The 12089-nt window shown below is 37.4% G+C and overlaps 1 protein-coding gene across 1 annotated transcript; it reads left to right on the plus strand.

The window, feature by feature from the left end:
- The first annotated feature begins 4925 nt into the window (after nucleotides 1-4925).
- Nucleotides 4926-5774, plus strand: LOC135415246 (fork head domain-containing protein FD5-like). The gene has a single exon (XM_064656906.1). It carries the CDS (start codon nucleotides 4926-4928, stop codon nucleotides 5772-5774), a length of 849 nt encoding a protein of 282 aa, XP_064512976.1.
- Nucleotides 5775-12089: the final 6315 nt, after the last annotated feature.

The raw sequence follows: 12089 nt of genomic DNA on the forward strand, positions 1-12089 counted from the left end.
AAAAAGAAAATCTGTGGAAACTGGTATTGCCACCAGACTTCGTGAAAATAGGTTGAAGTCTGGTTAAAGAGGGTTTTGGTCTGTTGATTATTTTTGTTTTAATTTTTCTTTTCTTAATGCTTGCCGACAGCAAACAGCAAGTGATTTGTCTTGGCCAACACTAGTTCAGTTAAGGAGAACCTTTACATTAGCTTCAGCAGGTACTAGGTCAGACAATCCTCCCAAGCTGTCAAAGAAATCACTGCATGCTGTCATGTCATGACAGAGGCTGCTTAGGAAGGAAGGATGTGCTGCAGGATGTTCTGAAAACAAAGACACATTCAAAGACTTTTTTTGTTTAAATCAAGTATTGTCAGTGACATTAATTAACTCATATTATTCTGTGCACCTCTAACTGTCTTGTCATTCTTACACCTCTGTCCTGGGTGTAAAGAAACAAGGGAGCTGGAAAGCAAAGGGTTATTTGTCAGTTTAGTCTAAGGGCTACCACTGAACAATAAAATCTTCAGTTTTGTCCTATTATCTAGTTAGAGAAAGAGTGTGTACTTAGTAAGGGCGTGTAAAATAGGAAACAGAAAAATTTTGTGTAAGAAATAAACAATATGAAAGAGGGAAAAGATTCTACCTTTTTGCAAGAAAGAAATACCAGTGGTTGTAAAGATGGAGACCAATAAGCATAGCTGGGAACAGAGGAAGACCACTCTCTTGTTGAAAACCATTTCCTATACACAAGCTTCATCTTCTTTAGTGCGGTGGGGTAAGGGTTAATGTCTGTTCTCTGCCTGATTTAGGTCTTGTCTGGACAGTTTGCACTGAGTTAAACTTTTCGTAACAGTGCACGTACCTTATCAAAAGTGTATAGAAAGAGAGTTACATCAAATCAAGCACAGTTATACATGTAAGGATTGCATCAACACTGTGAGAATATTATAATGAAAAATAATATTTGTTCTCTGCACCTTGCAAAATGGTGCTCTAAAATACCTAAATCAGACAACAGAGTAACTACTTCCTTTCAAAGTGTAACAGCAGCATGTAATTTTAGAACATTTTAATGGGATAACTTCTTTAATGACTTTTTTCGTAAAGCCTCATTCCTTACTAGTTTTGAACACACTAAAATTAAGTGTTGAACCAAGACAAACGTTTTCCAGGTGTCTTTAAATGCTGTTTAAGTAACAGTGGAATCACTAGGTAGAATTGAGTAAGAATCTGTAGAAAATAAGACAGCTTTATATGGGGTAGCTTCTCTATTGAACAGCATAGTAAACATTATAGGGAAAAACGTCACAGAATTAGCAGGCTTGGGACCTAATTAAACACACAGCAGAGCAACAAAAACTACAGTCAAATAGACCTTAGTTAACAAATACTTGCCCCTGCCCATGTTTTTGTCATACCTATTATTAGCACTGGCCAGTTGATCTTTCTTTGACTTAACTGGAAAGAAAGAGACTATACCTTTCTGTGTCAACTGAAAAACAATAATGTCTTAAGCATGGACTAAAGATAGGCAGTATAAAATCTGCCACTTGGCTTTCTAACAGTGTATTCCTCAGCACTCTAGAAAACTGCATTTCTTCAGCTGATAGTATGAGATATATTACTTGCTGCACTGCTATTAAATAAATCTTTTAGGATAAGGCATAAATAGATTTTCTCCTTGCAGAGCACACTATTCTAGCTGACTGTTGAATGGTCAAAAGTGCTGAACCAGAGGCAGAAGAAATATTTTAAAGGTTACATACTTTAGAAAAAAACATTGGTGGCATATTTTGAAACAGTAATCTGTTCTTAAAGTATGTAGAGCTAAGGAAGAAAACACAGTATTTTGTTTACACAAGACTTTCTTTTTAAATTCTATATGATTGTAGTTAAATATCAGTAATAAAGGATGACTGAGGACAAAGGCTGCTATAAATTGTTTTCTGCTCTTCGTTACAGGTTGTATGAAGTGTCAGACTTTTTAAAGAAAATTTTTCCTTTTACTGCAACTGGTCTACTCCGTGACCCACAGTAGAAACCAGATCACTCTTTAAAACTTGTGCTTGCTTTCATAATGCCAGCAGAAACATTGCAGGCTTTGTAAATATATGTATAGAAAAAGAAACATTAGAATTACTGTAAGGGGATAGCCTGGATTCATACAATCACAGCTAAGTCACTGAGAAAACTCTCTTAACCTAAATTGATGACAGAGAGCCAAACAGTGAGAAAAAAAAAGTTAAATCCAGAAATAACATGGAGAAAGAAGGAACAAGCAAGAGACCCAGAAGCATGGGATTAATATTTTCCTTGAGGGCATATCTGAAGAAAAAAAAAATCTTGGCGATCAGGGCTTTCAGCCCTTCCAAATGAAGCTTTTTTTTGTTCATCCGTTTACCTTTCATTCCCTGTAGAATCTTCCTTTACTTACGGAAAGAACTGTTTATCTGTTCAGGTATGGAGCTCTTTTCAACACAATTTTTCTTCTTGCTTAGGATTTGAGTTTATGTTTCATGCCTTTGACTTTTGGGCATTCACATTTAAATTTCTGAATTCTTCAGATCCATTTAATAACCTCAGTTCCCTCAGTTTCTGAAAACCAGTCCTTAAAATAGAAACTTGCAATAAGATTGTTTTCCTTATTTTAATTGGGATATTTGTAGGCACTCAAAGTCTAGGTTCTGTGCCTTGTTCTTTAAATCCTCTCAGTTTACAAACTCACTGCTAAAATAGCAGAACATAGTTGATTCTGTGTTTCTTTGTTGGAGATATGAGGAAAAGAACACATAGTCCTTGTCACAGTGAGCAGCATTTGTTCTCCAGTCTGCAACTGCGGTGTTCCATAAAAACACAAATCTCAGTAGAAATAACCTAATAATCTACAGCGAATCCAGTATTCTGAATTGAAATAAAATTTTTGATGTTATTATTGTAGGAACCCCTTTAGGCATGACCTGCTTACAGTTGCAGCAACAGAAGTGACATGATTGTAATAAATAGTATAAAGTTCAAGATCACGCATTTCAGAGCTAATCTCAATAATTTCTCCTACAATTTGGCAACCATTCATCTGCAAACAAGAGAAGAAAACAAACTGGGTGAATTAGTCATCAGAAGGTTACAGAAAACTACCAGTAACAGAAAGATGATGGCAACTTTGTGATGGTCCAGGCAGGGAATTTCTAGTAGGGATAGAGCAGGTCAAATGAATGCCTTCAAAAGGGGTGATTGCTGAGGCTCAAGACCTAGGAAAAACAGTTAAACAGCTCATCATGTCATCACTGGGATTTTTGAACTGCCAAGGCTGTTAAAATACCAGGTATGTCCCATTCACAATGATTACTAGAAAAGTGCTCTATTAAATCTTGCAAGCAAGCAGGTGACAATTCTGCTCTGGCATAAAAATACTGGATAACCTATGGGAACTATAGTGTTGCATTATGAGTCTTGTTTTCTGATCTAAAAACTTTGTGGCTACCAACTGAAACATAGGCTGGTGGATTTGAAAACCTGAGACAAGGCTTATAAGAGCCCAATCAAGATGATCAGTCAGTATGGGAACTTCAAGCTCAGGAGGAAAGGAATAATTTTAATGGATGCCCTAGTCTCTCTCTTTGACAGAATTGGCATCTGAAGGGAGAAAACAAGGGTTATTTTCAAAACGCATGATGCTGAAGAACAGCATCAACTTTAGCTTTGTAAGATTAAATCTTTGATGACATTATTGATGCCTCGAAACACATATCTTATTTGTGATATTTTGAACATCAAAAGTGACCCAAAAGGAGACAGTACACACTCTTTCAAAGATTCTACCATTTTGTTTTGATTTGCTTTAGAACATATTTCAACATATTTAATTACCTTCCTAGACTAATCTTGTGAGATCGTAGAATCATGGAAAGGTTTGGGTTGGAAGGGACCTTAAAGATCATCTAGTTCCAACACCCCTGTCATGGGCAGGGACACCTTCCATCAGACCAGATTGCTCAAAGCCCAGTCCCACTTGGCCTTGAACACCTATGGCTATGGAGCATCCATAACTTCATGGGACAACCTTTTCCAAGATGAGATAACTGTCTATTCCTTAATAGTGTCTGACCTCAGGAGGCTGAGGGGCATGTTCAAGTTCAAGCGACAATAGGTGCTTTGAGGGTGCCAGAGCACAGCACCCACTGGCTCTGAGTGGTACTTGCTCCCTCGAGTGGTTTCTTGGGTCAGTAGGACTGGTCACATGCATACTCAGCATGAAAGCTAGTTACACAATTGGGATCAGAGAGTTAATAAGAAAAAAAGGGGAGCAAATTGTATGTGGCTTTTTTGGTTGGTTGGTTGGTTGGGGGGGTTGGGTTTTTTGCTTTAATTCAATTTCACCAAGAAGGGGCAGCTATAAAATCTGATAGGAAGTTTTCTTTCACACAGCACTTTCTATTAGCGCGTAAAGCAAATGTTTATTGTACTAAATATAACATGTTTGACTAAGTGTAGAACACAGGAACCAACATGTTGGTTTCGGTTTGTTCTGCATATCACTGGAGGGTCTAATCCTCTCACAACTCTGTCTAGCCACCATCAGTTTCTCATTAATCATTATGTTTCAGTGGGGAACACTGAAGGGTGTTTTCTCAAATTATAATGAAGTGAGAGGCTAACGTCATGGCCTGTTTATCTTCATACTTAACATAGTAGATTTTTTTTTTTTTTCATTCAGCTAGGACTTGCACCTTGACTTTTGTAAACATAGGCAGTTCGGTTTTTATTGTTAAGAATGTTGACATAACAGAGTATAAAATTGGAATCTGGGTACGTGAGAGCAGCACATTTAAAGTCCAACTTTCATTTCTCCTGCTGATTATATTCGGCGGACCAATTATTCAACTGGCTACTTGCAGGAAAGTATCAGGATGCTTAAAATAAATGCTAGGTTTCATTCTGCTATAATGAGTGAAGACTTTTCTGAAAACAATGAAGGAAGTGTAGACATCTGTACCGTAGAAGAAGAAGAAGAAAAGCTGATTCACAGTATTGCACCCCGACTTCCCAGCTCTCACATACATGCAAAAAAGGGTCTTCCTGTGACTGTGGATGAAGGAAGATTTTTGGAAAAACCACCTCTATCTTACATAGCCTTGATTGCAAAGGCAATTCTTTCTTCTCCTACAAATAAGCTGAATTTAGCTGCTATCTACAAATATATTGAAGATAACTTTCCCTTTTACAGGAACAAAGGTGGAGGCTGGAGGAACAGTGTAAGGCATAACCTTTCACTAAATGATTGTTTCATCAAGGTGGGAAGATGTGAAGATGGCAAAGGAAACTACTGGAGTATTCACCCCTCAAACTTAAATGACTTTGTTCATGGGGACTTCAGGCAACATCGAAGGTCACGAAAGCGAGGGCATCAAAAGGAGCTAGAGCACTGCCTTGCTGTGAATTATTTCATGCCATGGGGATACTATCCTTTCTGCCCAGCACCAAATTGGCTTTACCAAACGCCTTATTTTCTGGATCCTCTGTGGAAAATGCTGTATGCTGAGAGACTGCCATTTGTGCATGAATACCAAAAATGCAATGTAAACAGTGATTTAAGCATGCGGAAGTTTTCACCTCCACTACAGAGTGATAAACCACCGAGCATTACTGAAGACTTGTTTTATGGATTTCCTGCCACTTCAGTTAAGCAGCAGAATATTTTCTTAAATATTCAACAGGGTTTCCCTAATTCCCTTTTATTCTCCTCTCAAAAACAGCAGCAAAGTGAAGCATTCAGGCACATCTGTAAGTACTAGAAAGTATTTGAAGCGCAGTAACTTCACAGGCAGCTTGGGACTCTGTCAAGATACAATGCATTAATACATATAGCACAGTTTTGAACTGTTGTATATGTTTAAAGACAGGAGAAGAACTTGCTTACTTATATATGCCAGTGATTACCCATGTTTATTACCTAAGTGTATGAGCTTTGAAATCATAACAAAGAATACTAGTTTTAATAATTCGGCTAGTCAATGACCATGCATTGACTATGGATAGATTACTTTAGTATAAAATTAAATCCATTAGCACTGACTGCCCATTGAAATTATTTTAAAATTGTCCTGTGTTAATCATATTACTGTACACTACTGCTCCATTGGATTCAAATTAATAAAAATAAATATGTATTTCTGACTATGTATTAGAATGTGTACACCCATATATTTACTTTCATATTATATTGAGTAGGAAATACTAATTTTTTCATTGTCAGTTGAGAATGTCTTTGAAATGCTACTTTTCATCTCCTATACTGCTGAAAATACTGAATTATTCTTTTACTCATTTAATATTACACATTGGTTAGGACTCACTTGGGATTATTAATTCTGATGCATTGTATTGATCCAAAAATTTCTATATATTTATGTATCTTTAGCAGTTAAGTTGGATGCTTGTTCTTGTTTGAATAAATGTTCAAATTAATAAATATTCCAAGTGAAATAGGACTGCAATATTATCTATAATACATTTTTAAGTTCAAATCTGGTTCTTAAATGCATGGCCACACATTATTAACCTACTTATGTGATTAGTTAATGACAGTATGACTAATTATGAGTTTACCCATTAGTTAGGTATAATCAATTTGAGAAATTTTCATTTTTCAGATAATGTCACCTATGTAAATTGCTTAAGCTTGTATCTATACTTTTAGTTTACATAGTCATATTTGTGTACATGGTTGCTTACATAGCTACAGAGTATACAATGATATAAAATGCTCAATTAAATTGTAGCAGAAACTTTTAACCAGGGAAGTGCAGCAAGCAGTATGGTGAAAAAACCCAGCTATGCTAAATTATAAAATTTCAGAAAAACTTCCTTTGAAATACTTGCTTACTGAAAATATAAGATTAAGGCATTGCTGTGCCTCAGTCACGACATTCCCTTGCATGTGGACAAAACTTAAGACCCGGATAAAGGCAGAGAAGGTGGGGTGCAGGGCCTGGCCAGATGGAGGGATCAGTCAGAGGAAACAACAGAGGTAACTGGAGCTGGGACAAGATGCTCAAGTATGTTGATCAAGGAGCTACGAGAAGTTTAAGGAATACAGATTGTGAATTCAAGGCAATTATAACCAGATGAAAATGAAAGCTAGGGATAAGAAGAATCAGGGCAGGTTTGAGGAGCAGCAGGGGGGAAAAGTCTCTGCCTGATATAGTTTATGTACTGGAATGTCTGAAAAAGAATTTAATGTCCATAGTTCTTTAGTTGGCAGCAGATTACTTGTAAATTACAGAGAAGAAGTTATTCCTGTTTGTTCTCACTGGCTCCATTACCTTACTTGGCAAAAGTTTATGAAGTGCACCTGAGGATACTTCTAGAATGACACAACGTCATTTGACTTCATCTTCCCTGCTAGTGAAGAGTCAGAGGAGGAGAGTAAGTGTAACCAGACACCTTGCTTGAGCTAGTGTGACCTACCACTTACCAGGTCACTCCTTAAGTCTGAAGTACCCATTTTAGTTTGCTTTGGAAAAAGAATTGTATTTTACCAGATTAGTGACAATGGTGGAAATGTGATGTACCAAACCATATGCATGCTTCCAGATCTTCGTCCCAGTTTCCTGAATGCAATACTAGGAACTCTTATGAAGGAGGAAACATTCTTCTGTTCAGATGCTCAGATTTTATTTGAAGACCACTTTGAAATAGTTTTCATACCACTAGTGATACACATACCATAGCCTGAGAACTCCCATCTTAGATATTTCTACTCTGATTATGTAGCTATCAGTACGCTTTGTTATGTTTTCGAGTTTTTTCAATGTGTTTTTTTTTGTTTGTACAGCACCTGCATACTGCAGTGGAGAAGGATTCTTTTCAAGTAATAAGCAACTATTTATTTTGTCCTCATCATTCAGTGGGTATCCATCACTTTTCTACTGTGCATAATTCAAACACTGCTCTGAAGACAAAAATACCCAATACAAATTAACCTGAGAGATGAGGAACATCTTGAAGGACAGGCCTAAAAGTCTGAGGTCAAATGTACATGTTCACTTTGGACATTAGGTTTGTGAAATCACTGTGTAACATTTTTTGTGTTCGAAGTCCAGTAGCCCAGCTCCCATTGCTCTGGCTTTCAGCTCTTAGTGTTCAGAATATTTCCAAGACCCCAAGAAACACAGAAACAAGTGATCACCTGTGATAAGTTTGTTTTTGGTAACTCGTCCAGAAATCCTGCAGCAGATGAAAGAGATGAATCCATCTTTTAAAGACAAGCTGCAACTGCCACAATATAGACGACAGTATTTCTTCCTATAATCCCCAACAGAGTTTGATGCAAAGAATACCCAGAATTTCCTCATTGCATGATTTCAATTAATCTACAAAACAGGTCTACCTTGGATATTAAATTTGGCAAGACAATATCAGACTTTTTCATATAATTAAAGGCAATATTTTAATGCCTTCAGCTGAGGTAAGGGTAAAGTTATAAACACACTATTTAGACAAGATGCCATTTTCCCCCCCTTAGTCCCTGAAAGCTTAACATTGGAATCTTCATAATGTTTTTTTCGTTTCAGCTGAAGGGGTAGGGTTAGTAGGTCATTTTGCAATGAAAATGTCAAAGTACTATTTTGCAAACAACTTGAAGTAAAAATTTAAAAGCAATAAGAAACAAATAAAGTTGTGTATTTTACCTGAATTTTAAACCCTCAAATCCACTTACCATATAAAAATAAATATTTTTATGATCTTGAAATATAATCCTCCAATTAAGTAAGACATTAGACTTCTGATACAGGAAATTACCACTTATTGAGAAGACAGAAATGTTGTTGAAAATTGAATGGAATGCTTGTACAGGAATGTCTGAGGCAGTACTTACAGTGTAAGAGACTCCCTCAGAAGTAAAACCAACAGTTAGAGATGCTGAATTACAGAAAATCCAACAAGAACACAATATCTAAAAACTGCATGATGACAACATCAGCATTTTCCAACTGAAATGTATTACTGGGGTTGATAAAAATGATAGGAAGTCAGAATTTCAGCATTTTGACTATTGTCCTCTGTTATGCCCATAAATAAGGCAGTGGTCATCTTTTTACAGCAGGTCTACTTTGGGAGTCCACAGATGCAATGCCAGTGTATGACATAAATAGTTGGATCGGAGGTCATGTGTGCTCTCACAAATAAAAACTGCCAATTGTGCTCCTCTTCTTTCTACTCTAAGTAAAGTTTTGAACCCTACATTTGCTAACACTTTCAATAAACTATATCTTAATGATGAGCAGTAAGAGAACTAGGCCTCAACATGAGAACCTTTTATTCACAACATTATACATGTAATAATTTTATGCAAGAAAATAATACTACCTTTGCAGTTGACTTTCACCAATTTATACAAATATTTATTCTAAAACTTTAATAAAATTTAGCTGTCTGTTAAGCACAGAAAGTTGGTATCCAGTTTACTTTCTGATACATTTGCTGCCCAGCAAAACTGCTGACTCTGAGACTTGTCCTCTTTCAAATTGAAAATAACCACTCTCCAGAGGCACAAAGCTTTGTAGAAAAAGAAGCCTCCAAGTCCCTACAGCCACTCAAACTTATGCACACTAACTTACGCTCACTCAATAGTTATCTGTTTCTTGTACTCTCTGAACAGGTCGTGGAAGACAACCTTTGGAGGCAGCAGAACACAAATACCTCATCCAGCATGGTGAGGTTCATGTACATGGATGCTGGAGGATTTGTTAGGTTTAGGCTGTAGTGACACCATGAGGGAAAAAAAGAAAAAAGGAAACACTCAAAGCTTCTTTGAGAGTTAGTGTAATTGGAAAGGAGATTATGAAAATGAAAATGCCGCGTTCACACAGAAACAATACAGCGTCAATATAGGACACAGATGTGGCTGACATTTAAATGCGCCTTCTGGTACCTAAATCTTTGAATTTCTTTGAAGTATAATTTTAACTATGATCTTCTCTGGTTGGTATAATATTATAAGTGTAGGTTGAAACTATGAAAAAAATTGTAACATACCTAATCTATATTATACACAAAATAGCGATAATCACTTACAAATTTAATTCTATCTGTGTTATTAAGGTGTAGTGCCATTCCAAATGTATCATGTGGACGTGGGTCAAACAACACAATCTTTGTACCATAAACCAAGTTTTGAATTTTCTTGCCAATACAGGCTCCTGACAAGGTGCAGCCCAGCACGTGAGAAATGCCCTGGAAGAGGCATCTGAAATGGCTGAAAGGTACTGTAGTAGTCAGGTACCACCTTGCCTCCAAGACATGTTAGCATAGATGATGTGGCCGAAAAAAGTTGGAGGTCAGACTCTTTTGAGATATTTAAGACTGTTTTAGTCTGTATTTATACTATGTTTTGGTAGGAAATTAGATATAAGATCCATGAATGGCTCCTCTGTGTCTTACCTGTTCCTAGTACAGCTGAGGATCTGGTCAGCTGCATCAATTACTTCATCCTTTAATTCTTTTTGTCCTCCTCTAACATTTATTCTGTCCTGTTCACTTTGCTGTCTTTCAGTTGCAATCTGAACTTCCCACTTCAAGATTTCCTGTGGCTCTACTCTGTTACGTTCTTATGTATGGCTCAGCTAACACTGTCAAAGGAGAACCCTGAATCCCAATACTCCCAGTGCATCAGAGACAGAATGAAGCTTATGACAACATATTGGAATAAGACTTTGAGTCCCTTGTGGGATGATGGATAGAGTTAAAATTTAGGGGAGACTAGGAATTCTAGGGCAAAATGCAGCTGCTACTGCCTGGATGGAATGCGGTCAACATGCTCCCCATACGATAATAATCTGCTCAGAGGATGGAACAGAGCATGGAAAGAGGTGAAGAATACGTGGCCTCTCTCCATTGAAATTCCAGCAGAGAGGGGGAACACTGTGGTACTTTGAAGGTCATGAGACTGCATAGTACCTGTCATCCAAGGGAGAATCAAGGTGTTTTGCTGCTGAGCCAAGAACCATGTCGAACCCCCTCCTCAGGTGCCAAGCCATGACCATGCACCCTCCCCGCGCCATTAGGTATAGCGAGAGAGCTTTAGACCAATCAGAAATAAAAGGTGTTTATAACTAAAGCCACTCAAGCTCCACCTAAATATAAAAAAACAGTATAAAAGTAAGTTGGGGATGGGAGGAAAGTTGGAGAAGACTCCACTGAAACCACTGGGGTCAGTTGACAGGCTAAGTTCATCTTCTTCCCCCACAGGGATGCCTTGGGTAAGAATTATGCTCTACAAGCACTGAATGTTGCTTTTAGGACTAGAACTTGTGTTTGTGCTTGCCTTATAGTATATTAGTACATTACTTTGTATTAGAGATTGTGTTTGCCTAACATATCAATAGATTGCTTTAAAATGTATTTTTGAAATCAAATACTACCACTAACAACTCTTGAACCTTATTAATCTGTCACAATTTGTATTAATAAAGAGTTTTATTCTGTGAACTGTTAGAGTGAGCGCTTCCAGATACTGGCAGTGGATAACTCTTTGGCAGGGCCCACTGAGGGGTCTTTGTGCTGTTGACTGAGCCGCCCTGAGAAGGGCAGTCGAATCACCCTCCAATCTTGTGAATCTGTAGATGAAGGGTCTCATTAAGAGATGCTGACAGACATAAGGATCTTGACTTTACTGGGGGCACTGACAGGCAAAAATCTAAAGCCTTCCACTTTCACATGACACTCCTGTAAGGACAACGTAGAAAGAAAGGGCCTGATTCTGGGCAATAAGTAAGTAGAACTCAGGCTTGCAGATTTCTTTCTATCATAGACCTTACTGCAGTAGTTTTCCTGTGAGCCCAACAGATTTCTTAGCACAATCTATAGTAAACTTGACTCAACCTCAAAGCTCAGCAAGTAAAGACTCAGTTAAAGGACTTGTTCTTGGGAAGTTCTTGTCTCCAGATAGAATTGTTAGCTATTAAAAATCCCTTTGGAGCTTTCAACACTTAGAATTTTTATTTAACTGTTTGAATGTTCATTTTCGTAATGTGTTTTCAGCACATAGAGCTTACCTACTTGTGTGCTTTGAAGACAGTGTGTGGTTTACCCCATGCTTGTGAAGT

Source organism: Pseudopipra pipra, chromosome 5 (genome assembly GCF_036250125.1).
Source record: "Pseudopipra pipra isolate bDixPip1 chromosome 5, bDixPip1.hap1, whole genome shotgun sequence".
NCBI lineage: Eukaryota > Metazoa > Chordata > Aves > Passeriformes > Pipridae > Pseudopipra > Pseudopipra pipra.

What these genes read in the sequence shown, in the direction of transcription:
- LOC135415246 (XM_064656906.1), top strand. Translation starts at nt 4,926, where the DNA reads ATGAGTGAAGACTTTTCTGAAAACAATGAAGGAAGTGTAGACATCTGT.